We start from the raw sequence: 17,790 nt of genomic DNA on the forward strand, positions 1-17,790 counted from the left end.
TTCCGGTCGTTGCTTTCCTCAGTGGCTCCGGGCTCCTGCTCAGCGCTCGGGGTGGGGCAGAGCAGAGCAGGGTGGCGCCTACAGCCAAACGCTTGGGGGACGCGCGCTGCTGCCGTCGCCACAGCGAGTGGGCGGCCCGGCCTGGAGGGAGGCTAGGGGGCCGGATCCCAGGTAGGTGGACCCCTGGGGGGGCCACAGGGCCCACTCCCCGCAGCTTCCAGCCGGGGTCCTGGGGACCCCATGCCCTGTGAAGAACATAGGAACAGCCCTGTGGGGTCACACCAAGGGGCCATCGAGCCCAGTGTCCTGTCTGCCGACAGAGGCCAGTGCCAGGAGCCCCAGAGAGAAGGAACAGAGCAGGGCATCACCCAGCGATCCGTCCCCTGTCGCCCAGTCCCAGCTTCTGGCAGACAGAGTCTAGGGACACCCTCCCTGCTCAGCCTGGCTAACAGCCACGGATGGACTTGTCCTCCATGAACTTATCTAGTTCTTTTTTGAGCCCTGTTGTAGTCTTGGCCTTCACAACATCCTCTGGCAAGGAGTTCCACAGGTTGACTGTGCACTGTGTGAATAAATACTTCCTTTTCTTTGTTTTAAACCTGCTGCCTATTAATTTCATTTAGTGACCCCCTAGTTCTTATGTTATGAGGAGTAAATAAGGCTTCCTTATTTACTTTCTCTACACAGGTTGTGATTTTATAGACCTCTGTCATATCCCCCTGAATCATCTCTTCTCCAAGCTGAAAAGTCCCAGTCTTATTAGTTTCTCCTCATACGGAAGCCATTCCATACCCCTCATCATTTTTGTTGCCCTTTTCCAATTCTAGTATATCTTTTTTGAGATGAGGTGCCACATTTGCACACGGTATTCAAGGTATGGGTGTACCATGGATTTATATAGAGGCAATATGATATTTTCTGTCTTATCTATCCCTTTCTTAAAGACTCTCAACATTGTTAGCTCCCAGCTGGGGCTCTGGGGGTGACAGGACCCAGTTCTCCCCTTCCTCTGGATGTTAGCTGGGGCCCTTGGGGCAATGGCAGCACATGAGGGTATCCACGCTATGCTCCCAGCTCGCAGCCATCACCTCTCTTGGGCACAGACCCGCGTCGCTCTCCGTCCTGACAGGTGTCCAGGCTGCGCAGTTCCCTGTCTACACTCAATTCCTAAGCAAGCCAGGGGATGTCTGTACAGGAAAAAACCCTCATGGGTAGCGAGTCTCAAGAGCCAAGGTCAGCTCACCTGGGCTTATGCCAAAACGTCCATGTAGATGTTCCTCTAAGGAAGTACATTTATTCCTAAGGTGAAAAGTATCATGCTGAAAACATACTGAAATAAGAATATACACACATAAGCAGCTTACCAGAGAGCACCTGTAAGGGCTCTCACAGGTGATCCGTCTTTCAAAACTTGCCACGGGGATTTTCTGTGGTCACAAGTTTTTAACTCAGAACAAACACCCCCGTGAATCTCTGATTAACTCCTTTATACAGTTTAGGCCTCTGATCTTGTTCTCATGAAACAGGTGAGCAGCAGACAAAAGTCCCCTCCAGATCCAGCTGCCAAAGCATAATTCCTGTCTGAGAGGACTGTGCTCTCCATTTTGCCTCTGGTTTTGCTGCTCTAAACTGGATTACGCTTGAGTCTGTCTCCAAAGCAGATACCTGCCTCTCTGCGTCTGGCTTTACTGAAGGAGCAGAGGCCCTTGAATGACAGGATCGATGGGTCCCACAGTTGTTACAAAACATGACAGCAGTTGCTGTTCTCTTCCCACAGTTCAGGGTTAGGTGGCTTCTTTTCTCCCACTGAATCTCCGATCAGTGCCTTACTTGGACAAAAAGAAAAGGAGGACTTGTGGCACCTTAAAGACTAACAAATTTATTTGAGCATAAGCTTTTGTGAACTACACTGTGAGCTGTAGCTCACGAAAGCTTATGCTCAAATAAATTTGTTAGTCTCTAAGGTGCCACAAGTCCTCCTTTTCTTTTTGCGGATACAGACTAACACAGCTGCTACTCTGTTACTTGGACAAGTTTCTGGAATTTGTTTCCTTTCATGTCAGTTTTATTTCAATATCCCAGTCCTAACGTTGACCCCTTCATACAGATATCTCTTCAAGCATTATGAAAGTAATTTATTTAACTATCCCCTTCCAGCAAGCGACCTCTTCCATGTCACCATATTCTCATGGTGTCTATCTCTTGCAAAGAAATGGAGTTTTTCTAACTCAGTGTTTATTGAACTTGATCTTTGAGGTTGTTAGGGATTCAAACCTTATCTTCCAGATTAGTTGTTTTTCGTTCCCTTTTTGCTTTCTCAGCTGCAGCATATAGCCTTTGAATTGCATGAGTTATACATTACATGCACTATGTACTCCTGGGGGAATTCTGTGTCAGAAAAGTAAGAATTCTGCACATGATATTTTAAAATTCTGTATATTTTATTTGTCAAAATAACATAGTATGATCACACCAGTTTCAATTATTTTGGTAATTTATTTCAAAATACCTGTCAGCAAGTATGTCTGTAACAATACAGACCAAAAAAAAAAAGATTCAGAAAATGTTTTTTGACAAATAGATTCCTTATTAGACATATTAATACAGAACTTTGAGTAATAATTCATTTGAACTACAATACATAACTTTATATCCTTCACCCCTCAGAAGCCGTGCAAAGGCTTGGGGGAGTCAGGGGTACTGAGGGAGAGGGAAGTAATTGCTGGGAAGGAGCCTGGGTGTGGGTGGCAGAAGTCTGGCACAGGTTTTTTTTGGGGTGGGGGGATTGTTAGGGAGTTGGAGAGCCTCTCCCATGCAGACCCTGGCTGACTCCTAGCCTCTCCCATTCAATCTGAGACATCTGCCCCTGTCCCCATGTGTCCCTGTATCCCCCCGTCCCCATGTGTCCCTACACCCCTACTTAGCCACCCCCCAGTCCCCAAGTGGCACTGCATCCCCACTCCCATTCAGCCATCATCCCAGTGTGTCCCCCCACTAGCTCTTTTGAACCCCAGTCTATGTGACCCCCTCCCAGCAGCCCTGTGTGCCCTGTTCTGTCTATTCCCCCCCACACCCCATATCCTGTGCCTCCTCCCCTGGCCCCATGGGCAAGGTGCTGTGAAGAACACACTGTCCTCCCTATCCATGGTTGGCTGCTCTGGCCTGTGAGCTGGCTGCCTTCTGTGTTCTGGCACCACAGCAATCCCTGGTGGGTGAAAGGCATAATTGCAGCACCTCTCCAGTAGAATGTATTTTCTGCAGAGAAAAAAAATCTGCAGGGCACATGAATTCTGTGCGTACGCAATAGCAAAGAATTCCCGCAGGAATTGGCCCTGCCAAAACAGAACCGTCACAAGCAGTACTGAGTGTATGTATGGCTGTATGAAACCATTGCAAGGACATAAAACAGCCAATCTTTTCATGCAAATAGTTTCCTACATGGGTCCAAAGTTTGTCAGTAGCAATGGCAGTTTTTTGTGATTTGGATACCTGTCCACTGGGAACCAAACTAATTTCAGATGGGACACTGAATAGCTAAGAAATAGGAGATGCTTTTGGTTATTGTCAGCCTGGATTGGATTCAAACTAGCAACTTAGAAAGTGAAAAGTCTTTATCTAGCCCATTACCAACCCCCTGTACGATCCAGTCCTCTGTTGGGAGAGTGATTCATTCAAAAACAATTTCTTCTTTAAGTGACAGTTAAAGGAAAACACCAGAGTCTGGAATTTGGTGAGATTCCAATGGCCTTTCACCTACTTTTTCATGCATGCAGGATAACCATCCCACTACAAGAACCAGTCATAATGAAGCTCAGCTCAGCGACTCTGTTCTCACTCAGGCTGTGTATTTCCATTCTCTGTGCTGTGCTTCTGCTTGTGAAATGCAGCATCACTTCTCCTTGAGTCTACGAGGCTACAGAAAACAACAAAAAGGAAAGAGCCCTGTCCCACCATGGAGAAGTTAGTGTCAGTCAGTTGAAAATGTTTTTGAAATGTTACAGCAGTTTAGCGCTGAAATAAAGTCACAGCAAGTGACTGAGGTACCAAGTGGCCCTCTAGGGGGAATGGAGTTTGAAGAGGTGTCATGCCCCCCCTCACCCCCCCCGAACATGGCTTGGTGAAAAGTTCTGTGCGGTTATGAGTACCAGGTATTAGCCACAGACTATGGGACATTTGTGATTCTCATACTTGTGGATCTCTCTGAGCTCTAGCCATCATTAACCGAGATGCTGTTTACTTCCTTGCAGACCTGGCAGGGCTAAGTGGACGTGTGTTGTGGTGTGTCTGTTTCTTCCTCATATAATAAAGCCAGAAAGTGGTGATGGATAACAGCACCTCTCCTAGAGCTTGGATCAGCTGCCACACTATCTACTGGAATAAGTCGCATTTTCTGGGACCACACCTGCATACTAAAAGTGAGGGCTGCCACAAGTGACTTCTTACCAGACCTGCAGTACCCAGTGCTCTCATGTACACTACAGACTTCACTATGTGTAAATACTATTGTTAAGAACGAGGGAATGCCAATTTAATCTGTTCTACATAGATAAGACTGATATCATAATATAACCCTTTTAAGTCATTGTTTTCTAGTCCCACTTATGCAATGTGAGCGAACAGTCATAAGAACATAAAAACAGCCATACTGGGTCAGACCAAAGGTCCATCTAGCCCAGTGTCCTGTCTTCTGACAGTGGCCAATGCCAGGTGCCCCAGAGGGAATGAACAGAACAGGTAATCATTAACTGATCCATCCTTGTCACTCATTCCCAGCTTCTGGCAAACAGAGGCTAGGGATGCCATCCCTGCCCTACAAGTCAGACTTGGGGGCCAAGACAGAGGGCCAAGGACTTAAGCAGCGTTGCCCAATAATTCTCCCTGGTCCCAATAAATACACTTTTGACCTCTTGAATTGCACTGGTTTTAAATATTTGTGCTTTGGGCACTGGGTGAGGGCAATATGCATAATCTGCAAACTTATTTATGTGTAACTAATGAAAACAAAAGTGAAAAGATTTTTAATGATGTTGCTAAATTACTTTTATAGCAAAAATAAACTCCTTGAAGAATGTGCTGCTCTCAATCACACACATACAGTCTTTCTCTCTCTCTCTTTCGGTCATACACACACACTGTTTCTCTCTTTCTCTTTAAACTTTCTGACCAAAAGGGTGTAACAGTTGCCAGCACCAGTAATGACCTAATGCTGGCTTCACATGACGTGCCTGGGAGGAGACAATCAGCTGCTCACTTATAGACACACCTCCCTCTTCCTTTGCCTGAGGATGTGATAAAGGGACCGACAGCAGTGGTGAAGGGCAGAGAGAACTGAGTTGTGGATTGGACTCTGGCCAGCGACCCAGGGCCCCCTTCTAGGCTGCAGCCAGCAGGAGGTGAGCAAAGAGGGAGCAACCAGCACCTTGGGGCACAGTGGTTTAGAGGTACTTGATGGACACTCTAGGGATGGCAACTCCATTAAGAGACTTACAGCCAGTTGTTAGTTCTATGAATGCATTTATTTAAAAAAAAATATTTTAGGCTTTTCAGAGTGGGGACTGTGTCTGTCGTTCTGTTTGGACAGTGCCTGGCACATAGCAGCACCAGAAGCACGTTAGCTAGCTCTGTGTCTACCCTTAGAGAGAGGGTGTCTACTAAGCACCTTTTAAGGTATGTGGTTCCCCAAGGTGGCCAGTGTATAGCTGCATCCTGTGGTGTCACAGATAGTCATCATTTTTTCGCAGGTGAGATTGTTGTTCCAGCAGCTGACTCTCAGCCTGTGTTGATGCCAGAGGGATCAGGAGAGGAGGGCTAAGGGAAAGGAGGTGTGTTACGGAGTGAATCCATTGCCACAGACATGCCCAATTATTCAGCTCCTGCACCTGCCAGCAGCAGCTGGGTCTCCAGTTGGTGTCTGCAAAGAGGGCTGAATTGCAGGCTCAGTGTAATTAGAAGAGGGCAGCTGTTCGACCTCAGGTTGGAACCTAGGTTGGTAACAGTAAGTTGGGGTGGAGGGGCGGGGATCAAACTGATAAAATAAGTTTTTGAAAAAGCGTCACTGATGCTATAGCTTTTAAAAGTTTGGCTGGCCGGTGTCACTGAGCCTGTGTCTGGCCTGCCACAGCTTCCTGGTTGCCCAGCTCTTCCCCACCTGGGGAAGTGAGCATCACTCTGGCGCCAGCTGGCAACCCCAACAGGAAGCAGCAATTTTAGAGCTAGCACAGCAAGGCTAAGTGCCAGGGGGAGTGTGATCCAGATGCACTGTGTGAAGAACATCATCTAGTATTTCCTTGTGATCTTCTGGATGGAATCAGGGATATCTGTGATGGACAATCTTGCAGCTTGTCTGCAGAGCTATACCCTGACTGCCCAGCTCGCTGAGATCATGGGGTACATGAAGGGCAAGCTGGGGAACAAGCTGATGCATCACAACACCCACCTGATGGAGGCCCTCAAACCACCACATAAATACATACCAGAGATCGTCCTTGCTGGGAAAGACATGGACTCTCTCTAGGGCTGAGCATAGGTCACTGTGTTCAAGATGGTTTGACAGATGTACAGGGAAGAAAAGCCAACTGTCTGCGAAGATAAGGGGCTGAGTCCAGCTGTCATGAGTGTCTGCCTGAATTAATCAGTGGTTGAGGGCTACTCCCTGTACACCAGAACTTGGCATTGCAGTTGGGGTGACCAGACATCCAGAGCCAGATGGGCATCTCTTTTTGCCTGGCGTGATTTCAGTGTTGGGTCTATGCCCAGAGACTAGGCAAGAGTAACATAGTCTGCAGTTAGGGGCAGTGCTGTTGTGAATATGGGTGGGTATGATGGGAGAAAAGGCACAAGCTGGTTTGAATCTGGAGATGGGAATGCCAAGAATCCACTCCTGAAGGGTGTCCTGGGGAGAGCAGCAGCGCGTGCCCTGCCGATGGGAGGGAGCCTCAACAACTGGAGAGTTGGCTATTGGGTTAAGAGAGCCAGTTCTGCTGGATAGAGACATCTGGTCTCCCTGGCTGAGCCATCGGTGTCACTGGCTGGGAGGGGAGTCTGATCCTTTAGCCCAGCATGTAAGAGTATTAAATGCACAGCGTTGACTTTCCAGGAGCGCCTTTCCACATCAAGGCAGTTCCCAGGCCGCCCTTGGTGCACTGCCACCTGGGCTCTGCAAAGCTTCTGCTAAATGAAATAAGGATGATCCATTCTGTCTTGGGCTCCCTGGGAGCTGCCCTTTCCCGGGGCTGGCACCTGCATGTCTGCCTGATAGCCCAAAAGAGGGATGGGACCCCCACCCCCTCTTCTTTGCCATGGCCGCCTCCAGCTGCAGGAGTGGCTGCAGCTCTGCGAGCCCAGTCCCCAGCTTTTTCCTTATGCTGCGCAGACATGACTCAGGGGGCTGTGCCCGGGAGGGAATGAGGCTCAGATGCAGCTGGCGGGGCAGGATATGCTTAGTGAAGAACACATGCCCCGTTGCCCATAACTGATGCCGTATGCACACTAGCTCCTCCAGCCCCTCCAAGCACTGACTTCTCTGTCCCCAACCCACCTACCCTGCCATCCGATGGAAGTAAGTTGCACACAGAGATGAGAAGAGCTGATCCTGTTTTGCTAGACCCGATGCCTCTCTGCTTCGCTTTCCACCCAAACAGACTGGTCCCGCTGTCTCGCCAACCTGATGTGCACTCACTTTTGTATTGGTGTTGCAAATCCAGCCTCATGGGACTTAGGAGCTAGGAATGTCCTGCCTAATGAATCTCATGGAGTTACTTCCTGGCCTACTTATTTCTTGTCTTGGGTCTCACCTGAGTCTAGCCCCCGAGAGCAGGTGGGAGGAGCTGTGATATGCGAGGCTGGCGTGGGGACATTGGTACCTGCCTCTGACAATATCTGCACTGGGGAAATTTACTAAAGAATTTCCCTCTGGCGCAGCTGCTGTCACTTCCACAACCGTCTCCTTGCTAACACTTATCACGAACACGGGAATTTGCTTTCAACTAAAGAGTGTCTCATGGAAGCGCCCCCGCCCCCCGGAGATGCTTTTTGCTATGGCAGTGCCAGCCAGTGGCGTATGAAGACTGGACCAAAACTGTGTGTATGGCGTGAGAAGAAAGCTAGCCAGCTCTGGAGGGGCTAGGAGCTGTCTCGTGCACTCTGTTGAGCTCAGGAAATGTGCAGTGTATTTAAGTCTTGGCTTCAGTTTACTGTGGGTTTCACTGCAGTGGGTTTGGATTTGGCTAACCAGTGTTGCAGTATCTGCTGAGCTCAGCTGACTAATAGCAGCTGCCCTTTGCCTTCTGTGGTGTTCTTTGCAAGGTCTTGCAAAATGAAGTTAAGCTGCTGATCAGGGCTGGGCCCTTGAACTGCAAATCTGAGTCTGGCTGACCCTTAGAGGACTATCATTTGGGGGCGTGGCTGTCCCTTCTCATTCCCCCGCCCCATTGAGAGGGACCCACTTTTCTCTCTTTGTTTGCTTCCTTCCACAGCCAGTGCAAGAGGAGTGGAAGCGAGATGTGTTCCAAAATGGTTGTGAGCAGAGACTTAAGGGGCTGCTGTGGGCAAGCAGGTGCTCAGATGCCCCAGAGGTGGTGCAGTATGAGAATCTAAAGCACAGACTAGAAGGCAAAGCCAAGCACGTCATTCTGCTGCCAAAAGACCTGCTGCAATTCCAGGCCAGGAAATTCTCCTGGGTGTCCATGTGCCTGCAAAGAATCACACCATAGTATCACCTTTAATACATAAATTGGATGCATGGGCCTCTTTCAATGGCTGGAATGGTAAATTCTGTGAATATGGACTTGTTGGTCCATAAATGGCTGTTGTAGAAATCCAGACCCACTTTGCAGGAATAATTATTCAGATTATTGAACGTTTTATAGACTGTTTTTTTTTAAGTTTGACATGTGATCATTAGACATGCCTGTGGTTTAAATTCTCATAGTATATTTCCCAGAGGGCCTCCCCCTGCATGCTCTGCCTAAAAGCCTGTGTGGGCGGGAGCTCAGGGCTTCTGCCCCATGGCAGGATGGTGGGGCTGGCGGCATCTGCTGCAGGGAGCGGGTCTTGAGCTTTAGCCCCATGCGGAGGGGACATGATGGCTTCTGCTCTGCATGTTTGAACATATTTACTGGAGCTCTGCTCCAGACAGCTGTAGCTGAATTTCAGCCCTGGCTGTGCCAGTATTTTACTTCAGGTGTTGAGGACTTGTGCTGCTGGCTGGGATTGGCTTGGTTTTAATAACAGTCTCAAACGCTTTGTAAAAATTACTTTAAAAGGCGGATTTAAAAAAATAAACCAGCGGCAGTTCTGGCGTCTCATTTCAAGTCAGACTCTGCTATGACTGCAGCCCGTTGAGAGGGCTAATGTTTGTTTGATTGACTACTGCCTGGTTTATATGCTAGTGCAAATTCAGCGGCCGGTGGTGTCATTATTTCTCTGTTTAGTGGAATAGCCCCAGCTCAGTGGCATATGTCACTGTTTAGTAGGTGCGTCCTGGGCCATCTCAGCAAAAATACTGTGTTGTGTGGTGCTGGAGCAGAACAGGATCTCGCTAAATTTGGCTTTTGCCTTTAAATGTAATACTGGATCTCGCAGTACCCTTAAGTCAAAGAGGAATGCTGCACTTTGATTACAGGGCAGGAGGGGACCCGGCCGTGAGGCATACCAGTGGTTCTTTTAACAGTTCCCCCAAAGCTCAAGAGATGAAATGATGTTGGGCAATCCTGCTGCCTCCTCTTAAGGACTCAAAGCCAACTTGCAATCTTCCTGGCCTTCCGACTTGTTGGAGACACAGTTTCGAGGGCATTTGAGCCACTGGATCAATATAGAAGACATGTTCTCAAGCACCAGCTACCAAGCAGGCTGTTGTGCGTCAGGTCAGAGCAGTGAGGCTCTCCCTTTTATACACCTAGCTATCTAGGACCTTATAACATTGCCCATCCCTGTAGCATCTGAGCAATCCTCAGGAAAGACTTTACTCAGTCACAAAAGGCCATTGGGCTAATACTATACTGTCCTAGTAAAACGGTTTCAGTTAATATGTTCTTCATGGAGCATCCATTTCGAAAGGGTTTGGGTTTTGACCATTTTCCTGTATGAACAGCATTGAGATGAAGTGAAGTGTCAGAAAGAAATTGCTTTTTAAGCATAAGCTATTTATTGTACAAGCTGTTTCACTAAGGCCAGTGCGTGCAGCTGTACAGATAGATAACATCACAGAGATAATGGGGTTGTATTTGGATGGTGCATAACAGCACAACGTGGCTTGATAAGTACATTACAGAGGGCAAAAGGCGTTTTGCAAAATAAGATAATTTGATCGTGCGACAAAGATATTTACACTTGTTATTCTCAAGACAGCAGGATCATAGAATCATAGGATATCAGGATTGGAAGGGACCTCAGGAGGTCATCTAGTACAACCCCCTGCTCAAAGCAGGACCGCTCCCCAACTAAATCATCCCAGCCAGGGCTTTGTCAAGCCTGACCTTAAAAACTTCTAAGGAAGGAGATTCCACCACCTCCCTAGGTAACGCATTCCAGTGTTTCACCACCCTCCTAATGAAAAAGTTTTTCCTTCTGCTTGGTAGTTTGAAATACCAACCATTTAGTGTGTTGATCAGAACCATTAGAATCAAAAGTCATTTCCTTTTTTCAGAAGAGCCCTAGCTAGCAAACTAGGCTGCCAGGTTGGAAACAAACAGCATGTCGAAGATTTTACAGATTGGAAAGAATAGCGTCCCATGGCCCAGGAGGGAGTGGGGAGTTTGAATTCAGGAGGAAGAGGCTAGCAAACGGGATGAAGACACTAGTGTAAAATCTAAACAGCTTCCTCTTATGATGCAGCTTTCAATAGCTCTTTTGGGTCAGCGGGTCAGAGCTAGCTCAATCCATTTGCAATTCTGAGTTTAGAAAAGGCTGGTTCCCCACGGTTACACTGAGCACAGCTAGCTCATGCCCTTGTGCTCCAGCTAAGAGGCGGAGAGGTAGAATTGCTGGATTCTCGTCCCACCCCCACCACAGTCACTGGGCAAGTCGTTTAGGGCCGGATTTCAGTGCTGCTGAGTAACTGTAGCTGCCGCTGAAGTCATTAGGAGCTGCGGGCGTGCAGGAGCTCTGAGAATCAGACCTTCCCTTTTTAACCTGTCGGTAAATAACACCCCAGACAGAGAAGTGGGTCTGATTTTGGACTATAAACCTTCAGAGCTGAAACACTAACAAGCTTTAAGGGGGCGCAAAAAAAAAGGGCATCAAAGTTTTACAATTTCAAAACAGAAATGTTGTCTCCAAGCTGACGGGTTGATTTTTGTGCTTGTTGGCAGTGTGGTCCTTTGCCAGGAAACTCTACAAAAGCAGCTCCCACCAGAGGGAATATTAGCATCATAAAGGTAATGCACCATTACCTTCTGAATTATTTATTTTGTCAGCACTTTGTGCTCTGTGTAATATAGCCTGTTTGCTCCTACCATAAAGGAGTCAGCGTGTCACAGACCATTCCAGTTGAACTCCCCTCTTAAGAGCTCTCCTTGCGGATCTCGGGGGTGTGGGCATTTCTCCAGCTTATGCTAATGGGCCTTGGATGGCCAGATCCAGGAACAACAGCACTGAGCTGAGGAGCTCTACAGAACCCTCTGTACTAAACCAGTGACTTCAGCTGGGCCCTGAACGCAGACTAACCCTGGCGTTGCATCTTTTACTGATGCACTGGCTGTTCTTGCCTCATAAACAGACAAAGCTATGCTGTTCTTTCTTTGTTAGTGGCTTCTGTTGGTATTCTGGAGAATGCAGTTTAGAGAGTTTACTGTGCACTCAGACCCTAATCTTGCAGGTCCAGCAAAACTCCCATGGACTTGGCTGCAGTGGGGTTCTACCACAGTAAAGAATGCAGGGTACACCAGAAGACCTAGTAAAAAATAAGGCCTTTTTCTTGGCTACATTGCTTTAGTTCTAAAAGCACAAGGAGCTCAAATTCTGCCCTTTGTTCCAGCCATGCAATCCCATTAATATCCCTGGGGTGGCCAGGGTTTAACCAAGGGCAGAATCTGGCTCATGGCATCTATGTACCGGGTGTTATATTGTCTTTTATTTGAACATTGAAGAAGATTCAGTGAAGCTGAGGTGAGATTAATCGTAAGGACTATTTTGTTAAGCAAATTTGTTGCTGGGAAAGGTTGGCCATCTAGGAAATGAAAACTCCCCAGCTTAGCCCTGCTGTAGACACTGCACGTGCACCGAAAGTACAAGGTTCCTCCCGCTAGCACCTGACCTCTAGGAGTGCAAGGTAGTTCAGGCTCTCTCTCTCGATTCAATCCTTGGCCTCTCTGCTGAGCCTGTCAGCAAGGGGGCTGGTTAGAGCCATAGGCCAGGCTGGTTATGATGCTGACACCTGCCCAGCTTGTATTTGAAGAGCCAGCAGATAGTAACGATTTTCAGTCATTGCCCCCTGGGCTGGATCTGAAGCAGTGACCTAAAGGAGAAAATCTCCCTTATCATGTTACCAGTGTTTGGTGCACATGTCCTTAGGGGCTGTAATGTAAGGGCACAGGGTGATCTATCATTTTAATCCCTCGCCCCCCTGACTTACTCTGCTGTACCAGATTGTTTTGTCCCGAAGGCCTGGGACAGCTATTGAACACAGCACATTCCAGACCAGTCAGGCCACCGGGAGACAGCTGTATCCTAACATGTGAAAACTTCCTTGGAGGCTGCTTTCCCATCCTCTTTTCCTCCCCCTCCCCTTTTTCTTTTCAGCTCCCCATTCACTCACTCGCATCATTTATTATTTTAGATGAAGGGAGATGCTGCACGTTCCACGGGGGGCTCACGGCAGAAGCAGGTAAAGACTCAAAGCTGTTGTTGTCTCAACTGAAATGTTATATGGTGGCCAAGTGCCAGGGAGCTTCCTGATTGGCTCTTGGTGATGCTAAGTGAATAGTCTCTGCCCTGGCAGATGCCCTGTGGCTTCTGTCACTTACCCCTGGACAGAGCAAAGCACTAGAGAACTTAGAGGAAGGAATAACCTGGCACGGAGATGGATTAGATGAACAAAGGAATCTTTCCCACAACGGCAGCTTCATAGATTCCGTAGCTGACGCCGCTCTACGCTCGTACTGTGGAGTGGTTCTGTTAAATTTAATTGATGTCTCCTTTGGTATGTGTGAGAAAGGGACAGCCATTAAACAAGGCCCTTTCTAGTCAAAGGGCATCTTAATACAGATATAGAATATCAGGGTTGGAAGGAACCTCAGGGATACACAAATTGCTGAATCTCTGTGACTGAAGTCCAGGACTAGGAGTTATACACGAAAGGTTACGTTTGTGGATCAGTCCCGGGCTTGCAGTATAACCTGGGCAAATCACACACTTTCTATGCCTCAGCTCTAAACTGAACAGTTATTACAGGGGGTGTTGTTCCGAGCAAATAAACAAGATTGTGTCAAAGAAAATACCAGGTGCAATCATCAATTTCTACTCCCAGCCGCAACCACCTACAAGGCTTCAAACTTTGACTAGCCCCTTGGACCAAAAAGGGCTAACACCACTTCACTTGGGAGTCTTCAGTGCAAATGACCTAAATTCTATCCAGTTCCAGATAATCATTTCCTAAGCATCCTGGAACAGGAGCATTAGAGAGGCTGATGTTGTCTATTTCTGTTGGAGCGACAGCCAGGCGCATTGCACTGAAGGCTGCTGAGGAAGGGGGACTCGGGGTTGTTACCTTACACCACATATCTGCATTGATCCTGTTGTAAGGGATTAAACTTCTCTTGTTGTTGCCTGTCTCTTAGCAATGCCACAGGACCAGATGAGTAGGGAAACTAATGTTATTTAATTATGCAAGCCCAATGAATGAAGTGGGCCATAGCTCACAAAAGCTTATGCTCAGATAAATTTGTTAGTCTCTAAGGTGCCACAAGTTCTCCTTTTCTTTTTGCTGTTTTGAGCTATTTTATCTGTTCATCATAATGACCTGTTACACAAGAGAAGGGAGGAAGTCACAGACTGATTGCTATCTGGATCCAGTTTAAACATGTATTTCTTTTACTATACAGATACAGACTGTAACATATATTCAGAAAGTCTCATCCTGACCCACCTAGTATCTGTGGACAGGGTGGGTAACAACTTGGCTCCACTCACTTCTGTAGAGTGCTGGTGACAGAAAACAAGGGATCCTAGGACTGGATCATCCCTTGATCTCCAGTGATTTAAAACACAGGCTACTCCATGACATAGGTGTAATCACTTCTGTTTCCTGCTCTCAGGCGGGGAAGCTCTGGGACTCTATGAAGATAACTGGCTTCATACTGGGCACTGGCCTGCTGCTGTTTGCTGCCTTCAGGAACTCTGTCACCTGGTAAGACCACTCACCTGATAGCTTGAGAAGCAACATTTCAGTGGGTGGGGAGATAAGACACATGTAATTTTTGCAATGAAAAGCTAAACGCTGCGTGTAATTCTTGGGCCCTTCTCCCCAGGCACTTGCAGAAGTTCTGGGGGGCTTCGGGCAATTTCTGGCAGGCACAATGGGAGAAAGTTCTCCACCTGCTTGGAGGAAACCAGTGGGCAATTTTCCTTCTAGGTGAGTTGTTTTGAATGCCAAAGCTCGGCTGCAGGAAAGCCAGATTCCAGCTCTCCCAGAGCTCTGTGTACCAATGGCGTGCATTGCCGCCAAATCCATGCCATGCCTCCCCAATGGTCAGGGTCCAGCTAACATTTTGGGACCACCCTTTCCACTGCAAGTATTTGTAACTGCCAAACCATCCAGGACCGACGTAAGGTTCCCACCTCCCTCATTAGGCTAAAGTGAAATTACACCCCAGGTCTCAGTGGAGTAGTTATTACCAAAAGGATAGAACTGGCTTTATTGTAAAGCTAGAGACCTTAGTAATATTCTAGCTGGGTGGCACCCGTATTACGACAGGAGGAAACCTGGCTGCAGTGTCGACAGCCTGGCGATAACGACTTGGTGGTAGGGGGCAAGGTGCCTTGTCCCTAGCGCAGGCCTGTATTCTTCTAATCTCATCCCCACTCTACCCTTTTATCCCATTCAGGAGCTGTGTCTTTGCTCTGAAAACCTTATGCCCGGAGACACTCATTTCTGGACAGTGCCTAGCCCCCCAGGGCCCTGGTCTCTGTTCGTGTCCTCCAGGCACCACTGCAATATCAATCATTTCTGATGGACAAAGGCTCCCCTTTTTTCAGCGGTATCATAACCATAGGGGTAGCCTAAATTCTTCCTTACCTGTAAGGGGTTAAGAAGCTCAAGTAACCTGATTGGCACCTGACCAAAGGAACCAATGGGGACAAAAGACACTTTCAAATCTGGGTGGGGAGAGGTTTTGTTTTGGGTTCTTTGTTTGTGTGGCCCGTTTGCTCTTGGGACAAAGAGGGACCGGACATCAATCCATGTTCTCCAAATCTTTCTGAACAAGTCTCTCATTTCAAACTTGTAAGTAACAGCCAGGCAAGGCATATTACTTTATCTTTGTTTTCTCAACTTGTGAATTTTCCCTTTGCTAGAAGGAGCTTTATCCCCGTTTTGTTGTAACTTTGAAACTAAGGCTAGAGGGGGTTCCTCTGTGCTCTTTGAATTTTCTGCTACTCTGGAAGGTTAACTACCAGCCTAAGTTTACAGAGGTGATTCTTTTACCCTTTACTCTTTAAATAAAATCCTTCTTTTTAAGAACCTGACTGATTTTTCCATTGTTCTAAGACCCAGGGTTTGGGTCTGTAGTCCCTTTGTAACCAATTGGTGAGGATATATGTTCAAACCTTCCCCAGGAAAGGGGGTGTAGGTTTGGGGGGAATAGGACTCCAAGTGGTCCTTTCCCTGATGGTTTGTTAAATCACTTGGTGACAGCAGCCATCCCAAGGCAAGAAAGGAATCTGGGTTTTAACCTAAGCTGGTAAGAATAAACTTAAGGGGTCTTCATGCGGGTCCCCACACCTGTACCCCAGAGTTCAGAGTGGGGAAGGAATCCTGACAAGCCATCTCTCTCTCCTTCTACCACAGGCACGGCCTTAGTTCCAAGCCTTGTTTACTGGTGCTTCAATGGACTCCTGATGGTGGCAGATGGGACCGGAAAGCCCAATTTCATCACCCGGTACCGAATTCAGTTGGGCAAAAACGACCCTGTAGGTATTTCTCGCCGTGCCTGCCGAGCTGGACGAATACCACCTGCATTTTCTTAAAGGAAGAAGGGAGGATAGGGGGAGGCAGAGCTGTCAGTCTCCTTCACCCCACCCTCCCAAAACCTCATGCTCTTCCACACTGGGGGCTGGCGGAATAGAATCAAGGCAAGAATTCTACATGGCATGCAAATGTACAGGGGACGGATCGTTCTGTGGTTAGGGCAAGGCTTAGGATGCAGGCCAGCTGCGGTCAGTTCCCAGCCCTGGCACAGATGTCCTTGGGCAAATGTTTTAGGCCTCAGTGTCCCCCAAGCAGTTAGATGTCACACTAGCTATGTGCCGAGAAAACTCACTACGATGTCCCAAGTCTGAGTTAGGCACCTTAGTCTGTGATCCACAAAAGCTAGCTGGGGCTGGGGGAAAGGGGGCTTCCTAAGCTAGCCAAGGGGAGATGCCAGGTAGAAGCACGGCTGCATGAGCTGTAGCAGATATGCTTCCTCCAGCGACGGGAGGGGTTTTCCGGTTGATGTAGGTAATCCACCTCCCTGAGTAGCAGTACCTAGGTAGACAGAAGCACTCTTCCATTAACCTAGCTGCATGGACAGCAGGGGTTGGGGCCACATAGCTACAGTACTCAGGGGTGTGAAGTTAAGTCAACATAGCTGCAGTCAGGGGTGTGAAAAACCCAGCCCCTGACAGACATCACTATGGTGACCTAGTCCCCACTGTCAACATAGCTGGGGTAACAGCAGAATGCTTCTGTCCATGTAACTAATGTCTCTTGGCAAGGCTGTGTTCCTACCCCATTAGAAACACTCCTTCCCAGCAGTATAGGCTACAGCGACACCACGGGGCTATACTGGTGTTGCTACGCCAGCATATAGTCTCCATAGAGTAGAGACAGCCTAAGCCTGTGTCTACACTACAGAGCCCACAGCAGCATAGCTCTGTTGGCAGCCTGCACTAGGTCACCGAAAGCCATGAGCGAAGGCACCAGAAGCTATGTCTACACTAGGGGTTTTGTCCACATTGCTAGGGTATGTTTCCCCCCATACACACACCTCTAACTTATGCAGTTGTGATATTAAGCGTAGACCATGGCTAACTAACTCCTCCTTTCCCCCTGCCTTTGACAGTAAGCAATCAGTTGCCCCAACGCCCCAGTATTTTTCACTACACGCAAAAAAGGCAAGCACCTATGTCAGCGTGAGTTGATTGCTAAACTGAACAGCGGTTAATAAGCGTATGTTGTCAGACTTCAGTGTTAACGCCCCAGTTTGGTAAATGGGAAAAGTTTCATACCTCGGGGCACTGCCAGGTTCAGGCAGACAGCAGCTGGCTGCTATTCATATCACATTTGGAAGGTTTCTTCATAACTGTGTGGGCTAAAGAGTTCTTTCAATGTCATTTCAAATGCTGGACTGTAGTTAGGTAGCACTTTAAAGCAATTCACAGTCACGCTGCTGCATAACTGCACTGTGCACACAGCCCTGGCCACAGTGATCAACAGGACATGGGGAACTAAGTCAGAGAAATCACCGCCAGATGCAGGGAAGGGTTCTACCCCTTTCCTAGAGCTGTGGGGCTGCAGGTTAAAGCATGTTACAGCTTTTGTGCAGGTGAGCTGAGACATATTCCTGTAACACCAGACTCAGACCCCTGGCCCTG

General features: G+C 47.9%; 1 protein-coding gene across 7 annotated transcripts in view; it reads left to right on the forward strand.

Moving 5' to 3' along the window:
• The window catches only part of FAXDC2 (fatty acid hydroxylase domain containing 2), a 23,778-nt gene continuing 5,988 nt past the window's right edge, over positions 1-17,790 (forward strand). Inside the window, exons 1-7 of one of the 7 annotated variants that reach the window (XM_077823600.1) lie at positions 1,954-5,393; positions 5,742-5,822; positions 11,310-11,375; positions 12,776-12,823; positions 14,253-14,344; positions 14,466-14,569; positions 16,004-16,125. In XM_077823600.1, coding sequence (XP_077679726.1) covers positions 12,776-12,823; positions 14,253-14,344; positions 14,466-14,569; positions 16,004-16,125 — 366 coding nt within the window. In that variant the 5' untranslated portion in view covers positions 1,954-5,393; positions 5,742-5,822; positions 11,310-11,375. Of the gene's footprint in view, positions 172-1,953; positions 5,394-5,741; positions 5,823-8,474; positions 8,766-9,386; positions 9,864-10,483; positions 10,517-11,117; positions 11,137-11,309; positions 11,376-12,775; positions 12,824-14,252; positions 14,345-14,465; positions 14,570-16,003; positions 16,126-17,790 lie in introns of those variants that run through there. The other 6 variants (XM_077823603.1, XM_077823601.1, XM_077823599.1 and 3 more) reach the window with 6 other exon arrangements.

This window comes from Eretmochelys imbricata, chromosome 8 (assembly GCF_965152235.1).
Source record: "Eretmochelys imbricata isolate rEreImb1 chromosome 8, rEreImb1.hap1, whole genome shotgun sequence".
NCBI lineage: Eukaryota > Metazoa > Chordata > Testudines > Cheloniidae > Eretmochelys > Eretmochelys imbricata.